This window comes from Dipteris shenzhenensis, chromosome 17 (assembly GCF_047967505.1).
Source record: "Dipteris shenzhenensis isolate YYH24624 ecotype China chromosome 17, Dip_SZ_1.0, whole genome shotgun sequence".
In the NCBI taxonomy this organism is placed as follows: Eukaryota; Viridiplantae; Streptophyta; class Polypodiopsida; order Gleicheniales; family Dipteridaceae; genus Dipteris; species Dipteris shenzhenensis.
Genome location: NC_141612.1, coordinates 3,969,535 through 3,988,175, shown reverse-complemented (window position 1 = coordinate 3,988,175; position 18,641 = coordinate 3,969,535). Strand labels below are relative to the sequence as shown.

At 41.5% G+C, this 18,641-nt stretch overlaps 1 protein-coding gene across 1 annotated transcript; it reads left to right on the top strand.

Annotated features, from left to right (window-relative positions):
• Nucleotides 1-2,201: 2,201 nt before the first annotated feature.
• On the top strand, nucleotides 2,202-5,099 carry LOC147891546 (putative pentatricopeptide repeat-containing protein At3g15130). Its single transcript, XM_087388738.1, has one exon. The coding sequence runs from the start codon at nucleotides 2,470-2,472 to the stop codon at nucleotides 4,459-4,461; it is 1,992 nt and encodes a 663-aa protein (XP_087244864.1). The 5' UTR covers nucleotides 2,202-2,469; the 3' UTR covers nucleotides 4,462-5,099.
• Nucleotides 5,100-18,641: the final 13,542 nt, after the last annotated feature.

Below are 18,641 nucleotides of genomic sequence, written 5' to 3'. Positions count from 1 at the left end.
TAAAACAACCATCATGTCCACTCTTACGTTTCCACTAGCAATTTGCTATGAATAATTAAAAAAACTGTCATCACATTCACTCTTATGTTTTGACTAGAAGTTTGTTAAGAATAAATCAAGCAAATGTTGAAAAATATAACTTCAATAACATTCCTCGGTTTCACAGATCAAGGAGCACCAAAAAAAAAAAAGGAGACCTCAAAGTAATGGCTAGTGCAAAAGAGGTAAAGCTATATGCTTTCACATTTCCACATCACTACATTAAAGTAAACATGCCTCGACGATCCTCAGCAAGTTTAACCGTCACTACTTTGTAGCTCTTCCAACAATTTAAAAGAAAGGCAGTACAAAAGATAAATGAATAGGAATGTGCCTCCAAGATGCAGAAAAAAGAAACAAAGGTATTCTCTCGGGGGGGTCACTATTTATAAACCCTCTATATCACGTGCGTTCAAGGCCTATTTCTAAAATCCCTTATCCGTAAAATTTTCATTAATTTAATGTACCCCTTTTCTATACAAATCTGTAAATTTTTTCCAAATCTATTTTAAATAGCCCCTTATGTATATTTATTTCTATAAATTTTAGAAATAAAAAATATCCTTCTGTGGAACTCACGTGATAGGGTTACATATGATGAGTGACCCCCCCGAGGGTATTCTTCAACGATAAACAAATGCGAAGAGCTAATATAGCAGGAGTACTGTCGATAGAGTACATCTATGGATTCAATTCTCACGAAGAATATCATCCACTCGTGACAAGAGTGACACGGATCTTGCTAGACAAACCAAGAGGATCAAACAACCTCACAGATGGGCTAATTAAGCACATCATACACAAACTCTCAGATGGAAAAGAATCAGTCAATGAAGAGATGACTCGTTCCATGGCGCAGACACTACTTGACAAATATAGCAAAGGAATATCAACGAACTGCATGATCATGCTACACTTTGCATTCAACTTCGACATCGAAGAGGTCACCCAATTGGATAAGCAAGAGATAGATACCATACTTGAGGAATTCAAAGACGTATACGGTATGCAGCCAGGTCAGTGGCCAGTTACTAATGAGAAAGTGGCGTACAAGGTAGACCCTCAGTTCGCTAAAGAACATTACGGAAAGGTGGAAACTATCTTCCCGACACCAACAAAGATCAAAACTGAAGGTAAACTGCAGTTTACATAATTGTCTATAAACTTGCTTTTACAACAACATGAGATTAAACTAACACTTTTCTCCATTATATCCACAAAACTTGCAGAGACAGAACAAAGCGAGAAAAACGAAAACGACACTTCGGTAATGAATTTTATCTATTGCATCACTTGTCTTGACAACGGAAAGAAATACATTGGCCACAAACACCGTAAAACGACTACAATAGCACAAGACTAACCCACCAAATAAAATGACCGATGATGTACTCAGGTATGCCGCATTTGAAAGCCACTTCAAGATGGAGATAATAGCATCGACAGCAAGCAAAAAGGAGGCAAATATCTTGGAGCACCAACATATTCTACGCCTAGGAACAACATCAATCTTTAGGGGATACAATAACAGAAAAGGAAACCCAACAAGCCTTAGGAAGTATTACTACTTGAAGTGGAAAATTATTTGATTGCATTTTTGAGAGAGCTCGAATCGAGCCTATATATTTGTTACACCGTTTCAGATACTTTTTACAAATACATTGACTCGATATCAACAATTTCGGTGACTTTTCACACTTTCTACTTTAACTGACCTACATAATTCATTGCTATGCAGCTCTTTTTAAAATAAAATCTTCCGTTTTTGCTCTATTATTCAATAGATGATCATACAAACAATCAATCTTTATCTTCACTTTCTTTAAAGCTTATTGTGATTAAATTATGTCTGAATTCCATAATTCATTGCTATGCAATTCATTATTTTTAGAGAAATCTTTCGTTCTTTCGTCTATTGTGGAAACAGACTACAGACTACAGTACCAAAAAAAAAACTGAAATTACCCAAACAAATTAACAAAAAAAATAAGAATTAGTCCTCACTGTCGTCTGCCTACCGCGGATCGATCTAGTTCAAATGCATGTGTGTGACTGAGTTGCTGACTCAATTAAGTGCTGTCATCTCGGTTGAGGCACTGCCCATTGAAAAACAATCACCATGGCGGTCTTTAGGATGTTCTTTTGCGATTGTAGTTGCTTGTTTGGTCTTTTGATGGTGGTTGTAGCTCCTGAGCTGCTCATCATGCTTACATATATGCGAGAAAGCGCTTCTTTGAATGGCTTATCCGTCATGCTTCTCTTGCATATGCCACCCACACGCTTTCACGGATTTATAGAACACAATATCACATCTATTGAGCGCACATCCTGTGAATTATCCTTAAGCGTGTCTGATGTCGCTAATGTGCCACGGGATCGTGATGGGCTTGCACAAGTTTTTAGACGCTTTGCCTTTGGAGTTGAGAAGGAATGACGATTACACTTTTAACGCTCACACGATCACGAATACATAGAATGTCGGCTTATGGTGGAACTGTGGAATCTGTTCGAGACTTGGGCGGAGGGAGTAAGGAGAAGCCTCTGGACGAGGCAATCATGGGCATGCACCAGATATCAGAGGAAGGGGTCCCTATATGTCGCGACACTATTTTCCGTCTTCTGGGGATATACACCAAAAAGAAGGATCTGGCAGCTGGCAGGCGATTACATTCCTTACTGGCACGTAATGGACTTGATTCGATTGCGTTTTGGGGAGACCACCTTGTTCGTCTCTTCGCGTTGTGCGGGAGCTTGTCGGAAGCAAACCTAATATTTTCCAAGGTTTCAAAACCAACTTTGTATACTTGGAATGCAATTATTTCAGGTCATGTTAAGCTCGGAGATGGTAAGACTGCTTTTGAATTGTATTATAAGATGCAGCAAGCGGGCATAAGACCAGACAGAGTCACTTTTTTGAGCATGTTAAAAGCCTGTAGCAGCTTAGAACATACATCGCAGGGCAGGTTGATACACGACCACATCATCAGGCGTGGACTAGGATCAGACTTACTTATTGGGAGCGCCCTTGTCCACATGTATGCCACATGCAGGAGTTTAGATGAGGCATACAAATTATTTTCAAAGTTGCCAGATCGGGATATTGTGTCATGGGGTGCAATGATAGCAGGATATGTCCAGCAGGGGCACGGTCTTTCTGCTCTTGAGTTATTTGAGAAGATGCAAGAAGAAGGCTTAAAGCCAGACAGGGTAGCCTGTTTGTCCACCTTGAAGGCGTGTAGTATCTTAGGAGCCATAGGAGAGGGGAGATCGATACATGAGAAGGTAGTCACAAGTGGATTTGAATCAAATTTGGCGATTGGAAACACACTTGTTGACATGTATGCCAAATGTGGGAGCTTGGAAGAGGCATACAAAGTCTTTAATGGATTGCATAATCGAGATGCGGTGTCATGGAGTGCTATCATTGCAGGATATGGTGAGCATGGAAATTGCCTTCATGCCCTTGAACTTTTTGAGAGAATGCAAGAGGAGGGATCCAAGCCAAGCAAAGTTACATTTTTGTGTACTCTTAAAGCATGTAGCAATGTAGGAGCCTTAGCTCAGGGGAGACTGATACATGAACAGATCATGAGACGTGGCCTCCAATCTGACATGGAAATTGGGAATGCTCTGGTTTATATGTATGCCAAGTGTGGGATCCCAGATGAGGCATTCCAAGTGTTTATCCAATTGGCAAAAAGAGATTTAATTTCATGGGGCGCAGTGATTGCAGGATATGCCCAGGCTGGCAGTTATAGAAAAGTGACACAATTTCTTGAAGACATGCGACAGGGAGGATTGGAGCCAAATGATGTGATTTTTACTAGTATACTTGCAGCCTGCAGTCATGCTGGCCTTGTAGATGAAGGCCAATGGTACTTCAAATCAATGAGCGTGGATTATGGCATTCGGCCGGCACTTGAGCACTACAGCTGCATGGTTGACCTTCTGGGCCGCACAGGGCGCCTAAAGGAGGCTGAACGCTTTCTTGAAATCATGCCACTTTCACCAGACCTTATTGTGTGGAAGTCTTTGCTCACGAGCTGCAGAACACATGGCAACATTGAGCGTGGACTGCGATGCTTTGCTCAAGTTGTTCAATTGGATCCCACCGATGCAACTGGCTATATGCTCATGTCAAGCTTGTATGCTGACGCTCACATGTGGGAGGATGCTACTAAAGTAAATGAAATGAGAAGAAATGCAGGTGCGTGGAAGAAACCTGGGAAGGCCTGGATAGAGGTTAACAAGAAAATGCACGATTTCATGATGGGAGGCAAATGCCACGAACAACGTGGCAAGATTTATGCCAAGCTGCAGAGATTAGGCAACATATTGAAAGAGGGAGGGCATGTACTGCACTTGGACGTGATATTTGAGTCAATGCTGGAGGACATGCCAGATGCCTTGTGTGCCTCGTAGTTGCAATCACGCTATGGCAAACAAAACCTCTGCTTGAACTAATGTCATTAAGGCATCAAGTGCTCTTTCAATAGATCCTTCTAATCAAATGAGGCTTTCCTGCTATGTAAGCACAATTCTTCCAATTTCTGTGGTTACTGTGGACTGGACAATTAACACTGCTTGGGGTCACTGTGAAAAGATAGGTTAATAAATTTGTATCACCATCGCGATGATATGCTCTTCAGGGTCCAAAAATTTGAAGCCTGAGCCTCATGCCTGAAAACAGTAACCAGATTCTTGATGGAAATCAAAATGATCCAAGTGCATTGGAGGATTCACAGGAGCAAAGTAGAGGTACACAAATCGAGATCAGAGACAATGTATGGATGCCCAAAGATTGTGCAGGATCAAGTTTAGACATTCTATCAATATGACTAGAAGTAAATGTTGACAGATCTGAGGGGTTGCCTTTGGGCAGGTAGTGCCCTAAATATCACACATTACTGATGCTCGCACAACATAGGTTTAGCCTTTAATAATGTGGCAAATTTCACTGGAGTCCCTCCCTTACAATTCACTTTACATGCTGCATTGACCCCTCGACGGGGTGAATTATGTGGTGTGACCTATTTCTGCAAAGCTCTTATTGATCTCTATTGCTTTGGCACATTAACCCCTCAAAGATTGAAGTGTTTCTGATATCATCATCACATCTTACGATCAAATTTAAACCATATACTTGAAATTTCATGGACTGCTCCTGTAAGGAAAACTTAATTCAATCTGAGCCTCCAATTGCTGTATGCTTAGCCATTAAACTTTGCAGCATCCTCTCATGGAATGCTCTTGCTCTGAGAATAATTCATGCCCTATGCACTACTTTACCAGATTTCCTGAGATGGTTCAGCACACCACTGATCTGTGCAAGAGCATCTTGGCACTCACATGTTTGCTGTTCCAGGCAATGTCATATAGGTGTGTTGCCCTATCAGCTAGATTTAGATCCTGGTTTTGGAGAGACTAAAATGAAATCGTTTAGACTTCACAAGCAGTTGTAGCATGAATGAAGAGATTTGGACTACTTTTTGATTAGCCTTCTCCTTTAGTGCTAGCCTTCGTCATGGCTGAGTTTGCCCTTCACCTCCGGAGTGCCGACAGAAACTCAGTACGAAGACTTTGTATAAATGGATGCTCAAGTATGTGTGAGTGTGTGCATTTGTATGTGTGAGAGCATATTTTTATACTATGGTCTACACCCACTGTTGGGCGTTGATGACGAAAGTGGGGATGTCATAGTAGCTTGCGTGATGGAGTTTATGGTTTTCAATCTTATGAGTGACTATCGTGAGATTGAAACTACACTATGTTGTGTTTTTAGAGGATGAATTTGGGAATGTTCTTGGATTCATCTAGGTATATAATGTCATATAGGTGCACTTTCCTAGGCATCTGCAGCATGCTGTTTGTGTAATTTATAGGGATGAGTTCATGAGAGATCATGTGAGTGAAGCTGGAGCATAGGGATAGATGGGTGGTTTGGACGAGTCTTAAGGTTGAATGTTATGCTCCAGTGAAGATAGATGACCTTGGCATTATGACCTTTTGATCAGACACATAAATCACAACACAAAGTACTTTATAAGTGTCTGTCCTCTAAGGATAGTGCCCAGTCGGGATAGCATGACCTCCGAAGGATTGGAGCATAACGCTAAACGACAATCCTCAGTGGCTGGCAAGTGCAACCTATGCAAGATCACATGGTATGACTAGCAGTCCTACGGTTGCCACTGGCAGCCAAGACATTCCACATAGGCCATCATGCACGCGGCCATGTGGAAGAGCAACAGTAGCAGCCTATGGGGCAGTGAGGTAGCAGCAAAAGCAGGCATAATGCCTGTGCAAGCAAGGGGTAACGACAGGATAGCATGTACACTCCACAGGAGTCACAGTGGTAGTAGCAAGGCTATAAAGTGACACAACAAGCAAGAGCAAGCAACGTGGGGTGCATTGTGTTCAAGCAGCAGCAGAAGTCCGGCACTTACACAAGCACCCCTAGCTCCGAGGTCGAATCTTGTTCCCGTCCGTCCCGCAATTACTCAAGAATCCAAATCCACGACCATATCCACGAGCGTCAAATCTAGCTTCTCCAGTAGTTCCAATAGAACAACTTCAAGCCAAGGAAGTGGATTCACAATTCGAGTATGAAGTTGAGTATCCAATGTACTATGTGGAAGGAGCAGAAGGTTTAATGCCTATCTATGTGAATCAAGTTCGGACCAACACATATCGAGCGCCAATCAAGTGCTACGGTTGTGGAGAGAATCGACGGATCATAGAGTGCCCTCATCATGGTAGCCTCGCTACTTTACAATACAACCACTCTGCAGAGATTGTGGCATTGGCCATGCTTGTATGGATTGTCCCATGAAAAATAAGGTCTCACAACAAAGCTTGACATCCCAATTGGAATTATTGGGATGGACCATCAAAGTCTAGGGCCGTAGGGCTAGTAAGCATATTATCACAACCTGTGAATGTAATTACATGCCAGCAAAAAGAGGCCACCAAGGGACCTAATATTCCAATTCAATTAAGAAGACCTCTTCAAAAGAAAGCACAAGTGCCTATACCTCTGCCAAGCAATGAGTAGCCAAGCTCATCCACATCAGCTCCCGAGCCTCAAATAAAAGAAGCTCCATACCCTAATGCAGAAGTGGAGAAGGCTCCATTTCAGGCAATTCAACAATGGGTGCAAAAAGAACAAGCTCAATTCGAGGTTAAGAAGCAAGCGCAAGATCCCATCCCTGACCACTAGAGCCTCTATTCCAGCAACAAGATCCACAACATAATGTACCGCCATGCCAACTTGAAGGTGCCACACTCTCTAGAATTCTAAGTTGCCCGGTATCAATTCCCATTGAAATCCTCTTACAAAATTGTCCCAATCTCTGGGATAGTTTCAAAGGATGGATTGAACTAGCAAATCCCCCTCCACCTATGGAAGACATAGAATATATCCATGTGCAGATAGGTGAGAGAGCTGACATATGCAACATCATCGTGTCATTGATCCATAAAGCATATGATGAAGTCCAGGCCATACTAGATGGTGGAGTGGGTGTGAATGTCCTCTCCAAGGAACTCTATGATGAATGGGGTCTCCCACCAATGCAAAAGGCTAATTTCAACATATGCCTTGCAGATGATTCACATGCAAAGCCCTTGGGAATAGTGAATGGAGTGTCAACAAAAGTCACAGGAGTCCGCTTTTCTCTTCAATTCACAATCTTGGATCTTCCAAAAAAATCTTATCAAATCTTGCTTAGATGTCCTTGGTTACGAGAGGCATCAGTCCTCCATGATTGGGGCACTGATCAGTTGACCATCCAAAATTGTGACACCACAGTAAGAGTCAATGTGGGGACAGGAGAAATCAAACCAATTTTGCCTAGAGCATTGGATGAAACCTCTTCAACGACAATCTGAAGCAAATAAGCCCCCCCCCTCCCCCCCCTCCCAACACACAACAGCATGCCTTAGCGGGAGATACACAAAGCAACGTCAACAATTGGATCCAAGCATTGGCAACCATTGACAACTGCCATACACTCGATCCTATCTTCTTGCAAATTGATCCTAAGGTCATGCAGCTAAATCCTCCACTCGCACGTGAAGAACCAATCGATCCAGAGGTACCATTCTTTATGGTTGACCTTGAATGGAATAGTGACCCTGACGAAGCTACCCATTCCAATAAGGACTCAAATTTTCCTTGGGACCTTGAAACAGAGGTTGAAAATGCTCAACTTAAAGACCATGTCTTTGACAATGATTTAGCCATTATCGATGCCCTAATGGCAGTCGAACTTCCCAAAGTTGAAACTCCAAAGTTTAATAATAGTAGAAGATCCCATAAGAAAGCTGAAGGAGGACATCAACCGCAAAGCCAATGCCAACTACTTCAATGAGTTTGAATGAGTCCAAACTAGGATCGTCGAGTTATATCTTACCAAGCCAGCTCTCCCAAAATTTGAGCCCCCTCCTCTTGAATGGTCCCCTAATGGACTTGAAGGAGTATGCACAGCAAATGAACCATTACGTGGAAATACTTTGCCAGTGGAAAAGTTACCCCACAATTCCCAACGTAAGAAGTTTCAAAAGTTTAAGCCACATGCGTGGATGAAACTTGATAATGAGACTTCAGAAAAAGAAAGTCCATAAGAGCCTTAAAATTTGTTTAATAATCATACGCCACCCAGTGCCCATAGCCCATGTCATGCTAGTTCAACACCATTCGAGATTGATCTTCGAGAAGTGCCAGATTATTTCAAGAACTACACAAGTGGTAGTGTCCCCATAGCAATGCCAAAGCCAGTAAGAGAATCTGAAGTGCAAGAAATCGATATCATTGTAGAGACTCTGATCTATGAGGAACAGGCCAAAACTCGCACAATAAACCTTGCCCTTGAAGGGGAGGAAGAGAAATTAGTATTCATTGGGAAACAACTCACACAAGAAGAGGAAACAACACTAAAAGCACTCCTAATATTACCGAGATTGCCTAGTATGGTCATACAAGGAAATGAAGGGAATTTCACCATAAGTGACAGTACACACGATACCTATTAGGGAAGGTGCCCACCTTATTGCACAAATCCAAAATATGGCACCATGGTCTATGATGAATTGGAAAAACTCTTAGATGTCGGATTCATCTATGAGATAGAGCACGCTGATTGGGTTTCACGCATCATCATCGTGCTGCCTAAACGCAATAAGAAGCTAAGAATATGTGTTAACTTAAAGAATGTGAATGCCGCCACAATCAGGGATCACTATCCCATACCCTTAAAAGAAACAATGTTGGAAAAGGTGGCTGGATCAAAGATATACAGCTTCTTGGATTCTTTAGTGGCTATAACCAAGTGCAAATTGCTCGTGCTGACCAATCAAAAATAGCATTTACTACGGAATGGGATATCTTTGCATATAGAGCCATGCCATTCGGCCTTTGTAATGCCCCGACCACATTCCAGAGAGTCATGTTCACCGCTTTCCAGTCATTTCTGAATAAGTTCTAACAGGTGTTCTTGGATTATTTGTGCATCCACTCAAACAAAAAAGGCCACTTAACATGTCTTGAAGCAGTTCTAATAAAATGCAGGGAGTATGGCATCTGCCTAAATCCAACAAAATACCAGTTCATGGTCACCCATGGAGTTGTTTTGGGACACATTGTTTCTCAACATGGGATTGTAACAACTGACATGGATAAAATCAAAATCATCATGGAATTGCCTCCTCCTACAAATTCCAAAGGTGTACAAGTCTTCATGGGACATGTTGGCTATTATAGAAGATTTATCTTGTGGTATGCCATGATAGCCAAACCACTTTACAAATTATTAGTGAAATTCTTATGGACAGAAGAACGTGACCAAGCCTTTGAGCTTTTAAAGTGGCGCCTAATCACAACACCCATCCTTATATCTCCCAATTGGGATATCGATTTTCATGTTCATACTGATGGCTTCAAGTATGCAATTGGGAGTGTGCTTTGCCAACCTAGTGAACATAAGAAAGACTACCCATTCTACTTTGCCAGTCGACAACTCAATGATGCAGAGATCAAATACCACCACAGAAAGAGAAGCCCTAGCAATGGTGTAGAGTGTTAAGAAATTTCAACACTATCTATTGGCAAATGATTTTGTCTTCACACCAACAATCAAGCATTGCTTTATCTTTGTAAACCATCCATGTACAACAAGAAGAATAACCAAATGGCTACTCTTGCTTCAAGAATTCAATTTCAAAATAGTGGTCCACAAAGGTGCCCAGCACTACCAATCACACGTCTCGTGTCAAGTCAGGAGAAGAAGCCACTGACATAGAAGATGACTTGCAAGAAATGCATTCTCATTCATAGGCAAATGATAGAATAGTCATATAGATAAAGAGCATCCATGCTTAAACTCTTAAATAGTATAGAACTACAATAAAGTATTTCCTACCACTTATGGGCAAATAAGGACTAGCCACCATTTGATCATCTAATATTGTTGTAATCACAACTATACCACACCTTAAAGTGACCCTTTATGAGATGGTACCATGTAGGTATACCATCTCCACACATCTCAAAGCCAAGGGAAAATTCAAGAAACACATTACTTGCATGTAAGCAGCAGGGTGAAAGCATGGTAAAGTGGAATGCTATTTTATCTATGTAGCATAAAAATAAAACACAATATCTATAATTAGAAATCAAAATCTTTGACTTCGTTGTGCATTTTATAAAGTAAAGAGACTATAGAGTCTAAAAATCACCTCGTAGTATTGGAAAATCATAGAAGACTCTAAATATTAGTGCTTCACTAGTCAAATAGCAAGTGTCTGGAACACGCTATTTCTAGCCACCTTACGATGTTTTCATCTAGCAAGCTTTTTTTCACTAGAAAAGTCCAATTCCATGGCAATTTAATCCCCAAATACTCAATTATGTCTCTATGACACACGATGATATCTATAGGTGAAAAAGGATAAAATACATGAGTGGTGATCTCTTCCATGACTTTCACTCCTATGATATTAGTAACAAAAATGTAAATCTCACAATATTAGAAATAGAGAATCATCATTATTTTAAAATCATAAATATCTTAACAAAAATGAGGAATTCCTTAATGATCTTGATTGGTCCTCTCCTCATTTTCTTTATTAACATAAGGTGGACTCTCACCAAAAAATTGACAAAATGAATCCCAATATTCAAACAATCAAGAGTATTAATTGGTCCAAATTTAACAATGAATCCTTTTTCCATGCATCATTAAGTTTAGGGTTAAGGATGTTGAGAACCTGATCTCCCTAAGCACAACCAAATAACTATAATAATTTCCATCAAAGAGCATTAAATCGAATTTAAAAAAAAATCACAGACTATTCCCATTTTATCCTCATAATTGTTGTATCTTTATGAACAACCAAAAATATATGCTAATTATTAAAATTTGACCTTTTAAGTTATAGACGAGCTTGATTACTACAATTTATGTTTTAACATCATCTTGCTCGAAGCTGTTTAGCAAAAGTTATGGCCTCTGCAAGTGGAGATTCTGAGCATTTTGGGACCATTCTGCACCGAGTATTAATACGCCGTCTCCACCACACCTCAAGCTTTATGATGAAATCTGACCCTGGGATGGTGTTGATGAGCTTGAGTACTACTGAGAGTGCTCTCAACGGAAGCAAGAACGGAAGAAGGAGAGAGAGAGAGAGAGAGAGAGACAGAGACAGAGAGCCACAAGTTTTGGTGGGTGCAGAACCACCCTAATCTTCTTTTTCATTCATTTATATATGTGTTTGAGTATTGTACATAACTGGGGTAAAGGCACAGTGACCTTTAACCCCCACAACCTCCCACTTAAAGGACAATGTGCCTTTAAGGGAGAACAACCAGTGAGCATACTATCCAATGCCCATCAATACACGACAATACTCAAACCGCTGACTAGGTAGACTCTTCGTCAGCATATCTGCAGGGTTATCATCTGTATGAACCTTGACAAGCTCTATGCGCTTGTCCTCAAGTACCTCCCTGATGAAATGGTACCTAACCTCAATGTGTTTGGTCTTTACATGAAAGACCGGATTCCGTGCTAGCTGAATAGCACTCATGGAATCACTATGCAATGTCGGTACACCTGTATGAATCCCCAAATCTCCCACTAGCCGATTAAGCCATATAGCCTCCTTGCAACCCTCTGTGGCTGCAACATACTTAGCCTCTGTGGTAGACAAAGCAACACACTTCTGTGCACGAGACATCCACGACACTGCACCACCTACAAAGGTGAACACATAACCAGAAGTGGATCTCCTACTATCCACATGCCCCCTGCATAGTCTGAATCTGTGTACCCAAGTACATGCACATCTCCTTGGTACCCTTCATGTACCTCATGATGCACTTAACTGCCTCCCAATGCCTCTTTCCTGGATTAGCCATATACCGGCTAACAACTCCCACTGCAAATGCAATGTCTGGTCTAGTAGCTATCATAGCATACATAAGACTCCCAACTGCTGATGCATAAGGAACCTTGGCCATCATGGCCCTCTCCTCATCTAATTTAGGACTATCTGTGTGACTCAGTTTCACATATGGAGGCAATGGAGTACTCACTGCATTCCCCCCCTCCATATTGAAATGCTGCAATACTTTTGTAACATACTCTTTTTGTGAAAGCCAAAGGAGTTTCCTACTCCGATCACGCGTGATGCGCATACCAAGAATATGACCTGCAAGTCCCAAATCCTTCATATCAAAGGCCTCATGCAACTTGGCCTTTAATGCATCTAGCTCATAAGTATTCTTGCTAGCCAATAGCATATCATCCACATATAGTGCTAAGATTATCAGGCTATTATCCTTAGCCCTTTTAGTGTAGAGGCAGTGATCAATTTCACTCCTTCTAAAACCCTGGGACCGAATGGAAGCATTAAACTTCTGATACCATTCTCTAGGCACTTGCTTAAGACCATAGAGACTCTTCTTCAGCTTGCAAACTAAATGCTCTTTGCCCTTTTCTTCAAAGCCTTCCGGCTGCACCATGTAAATTTCCTCATGCAAATCCCCATGCAAGAAAGCTGTCTTGACATCCATCTGCATAAGCTCCATATCCTCTGATGCCACTAGTCTAAGCATGCATCTAAGTGTGGTCATCTTCACAACTGGAGAGAATATCTCATCAAAGTCCACACACCCTTCTCTTGCTTGAACCCTTTAGCAACCAAACAGGCCTTGTACCTAGGCACATCATCACCTGTGACCTTCATTTTGTAGACCCATTTACATGGCAATGCTTCTTTCCATGTGGCAAAGAAACCAAGTCCCAAGTCTTATTCTTCATAAGTGAACTCATCTCTGATTGCATAGCATACTCCCACTTGCATTGATCCTCGTGCATCATAGCCTCTTTGTAACAAGAAGGCTCCCCGCAATCAGTAAGCATCACATAGTCTACCCTTGGAACAAACTTATCAGGTGGTCTAGACACTCTAGAAGATCTTCTCAAGGGCATTTCAGCTTGCTGTCCCACCTGCATATCAGCCACATTTGCCTCATCATTTCCACCAATAGATGATCCATCATCTACCCTTGATTGTATACCTGTGGGAGTACTTGGTGGTACCATTTCTTGCACATTTGGTGCATGGACATCTTGCTGTCTATCAACATATGCAGGTGGATTCACATCCTGGAAAGTGATTCTCCTCATTTCCACATCCCTCATGGGTGCCTTATGCATCTTCTTCTCATTGAAGACCACATCATGGCTGCGTATGATCTTCTTTGCTTCTGGATCCCAGAGACGATAGCCCATCTCTCCACTTTCACCATAACCCAGAAGATGCATTTCCTAGACTTAGGATCTAGCTTCTTTCGAAGCTCTTTTAGCACATGTGCATATGCCTCACACCCAAATATACGCAAATGAGAGTAAGAGGGCTTCTTGCCACTCCATGCCTCTTCAGGAATACCACCATCCAAACTCTTACCAGGTGATCTATTGATCACATGCACTACAGTCTTCATTGCCTCAGCCAAAAAACCACCAGAAAGACTTGCATTGGAAAGCATGCATTGCAACCTTTCTTGAATGGTACGGTTCATCTTTTTTGCAACTGGATTTTGCTCTGCAGTACGAGGGGATGTGAGCTCCCTCTTAATCCCACGTGTATCACAGAAATGCTAAAAGTCATGAGAGAGATACTCTCCACCATTGTTAGTCCATAGGCATTTAAGCGTTCTACCTGACTGATTCTCAACCAAGGCTAGCCATTTCCAAAATACCTGGAACACATCACTCTTTTGAGCTATAGCATAAGCCCACACTTTCCTAGTTGCATCATCAATGAATGTCACATAGTACTCAGCCCTACCTAATGACTGTGTAGGCATGGGACCACATACGTCTGAGTGCACCAAATCAAGCTTTTCAAACTCTTTCTTTCCCCTTCTTTTATGGGCTGATTTAGTCTGCTTCCCATAGAGACAATGCTCACAAAGAGTTTCATTCCATTCTGGCTCATGTGTCCCAACCTGCAATGCCACAAAGAAGTGCTTGGCTGCTCGGTTATTGCAACAACATGATCAAATACCCCTGATACATGTAAGGGATACAAAGTCCCACACTTGGCACCCCTGGCCAAAAGCATAGAGCCCTTCTGAATTTTCCAACTCTGAAAGCCAAAAGTGATGTGAAAACCAGCATCATCTAGCTGACCCACTGAAATAAGACTCTTGGTCAGCTTAGGCACATGTCTCACATGTTTCAAAACAAATGCAGACCCATTTGCAAAAGAAAACTTTATGTCACGTGCTCCCACTATGTCACATGCATAGTCATTTCCAAGATGCACACAACCTGTCTTTCCACTGTCATAAGTGGAGAACCATTCCCTATGGGGAGTAACATGGAATGAAGCACCAGAATCCAAAATCCAATCCTGGGAATATGCATCATCTGAAGTGTAAGCAACTCTGCAGATAAACTAGACATGAAGAGAACGTCATTGTCACTATCATGTGTGACTGCATTGATCTCCTCGATCTTCACTTTTCCTTTGTCCTCCCTTGGACTCTCTTCCTTTTGATTTGCACCCCAATTTGCATTCTTTCTCTTATCCTTTTGCTCTCTTTTTAGCTTGTAGCAATCCTTTTTCATATGGCCCTTCTTGCCACAGTGGTAACACTCAATGTTCCGTGCCCTGGATTTGCTACGAGACTTCCCTCTTTCTTGGGACTTCCCCCTGAACTGTGATCTGCCCCTTTGCACATTTAAGGCTGCATCCTACTTGTTGCCATCCATAGACTTTCGTCTAATCTCCTCGGCCAACAAGCTACCCACAACATCATCAAATTTCCACCAGGTGCAGAGTTACTGACAGCTATACGGAAGGTATCCCATGAGGATGGCAATGAACATAAGAGAAATATTGCCTTAGTCTCCACATCAAAATTCATCTTCTGAGCCTGAAGCTGGCTTAAAATAATATTGAATTCATTCAAGTGAGAAGCAATGGAGACCCCTTCCTTCATTTGCAGCTCAAATAACCTCTTCATGAGGTAAACTTTATTAGAGGCAGTTTCCTTCTCATAAGTGGCACACAGTTTCTTCCACAAATCTTCCGTAGTCTGCTCATTTACTACTGTGAAATAAACTGACTCTACAAGATGAAGTCTAATAGTAGACTTTGCTAATGCATCCAACTCATTCCAATCATCCTCAGACATATTTGCAGGCTTAGCTTCAATCCCTGCCAAGGGTTTAATTTGCTTCTTTTGAATAAGCACATCCCTTATTTGTTCTTTCCACAAAGAAAAGTTTGTCCCATCAAACTTTGTAATGCTAAAAAACTCCTTTTCAGACATGGAAGAGGATGCCATGATGCAAATAAAGCGAAATCCCAAATGCTAGTGCTTGCAAGAGAGAATCACACCAAATACCAGGTGCACCCAAATGTGTATGCCACAATAGAGTGAAATATCACCAAAATTCAAAGCTCAAAGCATCAAAAGATGCATCTGACTCATGTGCATATACTATGCATCCATATGAGCAAATCTGGCCCAAAAGAAAATGCCAATAAGTGCCAAATGACTCAAGCATAAACACCATCCACTGGCATATACATCAATAATATCTCATCCAAGAGAGCATAGCACTATTAGTGCATCACCTGCAATGTGTCAAAGCTGTCCCTCAGCATAAAATAGCATTCATGTGCAAAGCGTCCATAAAAAATAGCATCCCACAAGGCAATTTGGGCCTATCAGCGCATCCAATAAGGACCGCAATGCATCCAAATGGCCTATAAATCATCCACTGCAACCCAATGCATACCACGAATGAGCACACACTACTCAAACTACAACCAGAGTGATCTGCATAAGGTATGCTCAAGAAATCATAGTCCCACGGTAATGACCGCTACTGAAAATAGAACCTGAGATGCCTCAAAACATGGGCGCCATTGCATAATCGGACTCAGGAAGAAAATCTGCAAATATCTCTCTTCTGCCATAACTCCAAAATCCCAACCGATGAGTGAGAAATGGGAGTCAACACTTATCCACTGCCATGTGGCATAAATCTAAGGTTTCAAAACCTTAGAATGAAAAATGCATAACAGAGAGACGAAATCGAATACACAGAGATCTATAACTCTGAAAATCCTCCACCGAATCACGCAAGAATTGATAGGTAGGGGTTTTTGGGCGTCCGGAACGCAATGGGACAGACGGTTTTGGAAATCGTGGTCTTAATCACTAGGTCCAACACAGGGACTGAAAAACGTTTTTGAAAACAGAGCTATTTGTAAACTCCACCGGAGTGCGAATGATGAGCAACATAGAAGTTTTAGGACCTCCTGAGTCCATCGGAACTAATAGATCTGCAAATGGTTGCTCCAAACTTGAGTTCCAACACCCGGGCAAAAAACGCAGAAACTGACACAGTGAGTTAGAAATCCAATGAAATGATCCCAGATTCAAGAATGAAGGTGTTTCCAAGCTCCTGAAGTAATGTGGACACCAAAAGCAAGCAATAGTTGCTTCTACAAGTCAATACGGAGTCTCTGTCATCGAACGAAACAGGGAAAAGCTCAAAAAACGACTTTTTCTTTGAAAACACTTAACAGGCTCTCAAAACCACTTCGCAAAACCAAAGTGACTTTTCCAAAGGTTCCTCCAAGGTCTCTGCACACTCGGATGTAAGTAAAGTCGCCCACAAAGCTTCCCACAGAGCTTCTCCTTCCTCCCACAGAGCTGCTGAGCTTCCAAGCATTCACACACGTTCAACTAGATCAACTTGGCTCTGATATCAGTTGAGAGTGCTCTCAACGGAAGCAAGAATGGAAGAAGGAGAGAGAGAGAGACAAAGAGACAGAGAGCCACAAGTTTTGGTAGGTGCAGAACCACCCTAATCTTCTTTTTCATTCATTTATATATGTGTTTGAGTATTGTACATAACTGGGGTAAAGGCACAGTGACCTTTAACCCCCACATACTACAATTTTGGTTTTTAAATCGTCTTGATCAGAGGTCTATAGAGCAAAAGTTATGGCCTCTACAAGCAAGATTTTAGGCCTTCTAGGAACATTCTACACCATGTATTAATACATGGTATCTACCACCCCTCAAGCTTAATGTTGAAATATTACCTTGGAATGGTCTATATGAGCTTGAGTACTATAGTTTTGGTTTTTAAGTTATCTCAATCGGAGGTCTATAGCAAGAGTTATGGCCTCTACAAGTAGAGATTTTGAGCCTTCTAGGACCATCTCTGTGCAACATATTAATATGCTATCTCTACCACCCCTCAAGCTTCATGTTGAAAGTTGACTTTGAAATGGTGTAGATGATAAGGTTTAGTACATGACTATGGATGCTAAGTAGTTTTTTTAAAAATTTGGATATCCTTAAAATAATGTGACAAAATTCCCTCTAGAAGGCACAAGAAAAATGTCTTTTCAGAGTCATGCGAAGTTTGGGGTAAAAAAGAACAGGTTAGGAAATACAACAAGAAATGATGGCTTTTGGTACTACTACCATTTGTTCTAAATGAGGAATAGGTGTAAACAAATAGAGATTCCACTTCTAGAGGCAAGAGGTGATAAAGAAAGGTAGCTACAATGGGAAATAGGAGGCAAGGAGGCAAGGGAGGGGCCAACAACTTTCAATAAAGATTTTATATGTTTGGGAAAAGGAGGAGGAGAGTTAGAATTTTTGTTTAGATTAATTGAGCTTCAATTAAATTTATGAATGGAGAATGTCTCTATAATGCATGGTTTGCTCATTTTTTGTTGCTCGGTTCTTTTCGCTCAATTTTTGGTAATCCTCCTAAAGTGTCACGTTGGTTGGTAGAGTATGCCTTGGACCACTTCCAGAATTACGATGAAATCAAGGTTGCCTTTCTGTGGCATTTTTATAAGGAGAAAAAGATTATGCAGATGCTACAGGGGATGAGGATCTTGAGACAAGGTGACCAAGATGTGGAGGATTATGCAGCTCAATGCCACCAACTTTTGCAAAAGGTTCCAATGGTTTAACAAGCGGCAGTGGTGATGTTGAACAATTATTTTATCAGTCGCCTAGCCAAGGACGTGCGGACAACACTGGCGATGGTGGA

Coding starts and splice junctions, on each gene's coding strand:
- LOC147891546 (XM_087388738.1), top strand. CDS start 2,470: ATGACGATTACACTTTTAACGCTCACACGATCACGAATACATAGAATG.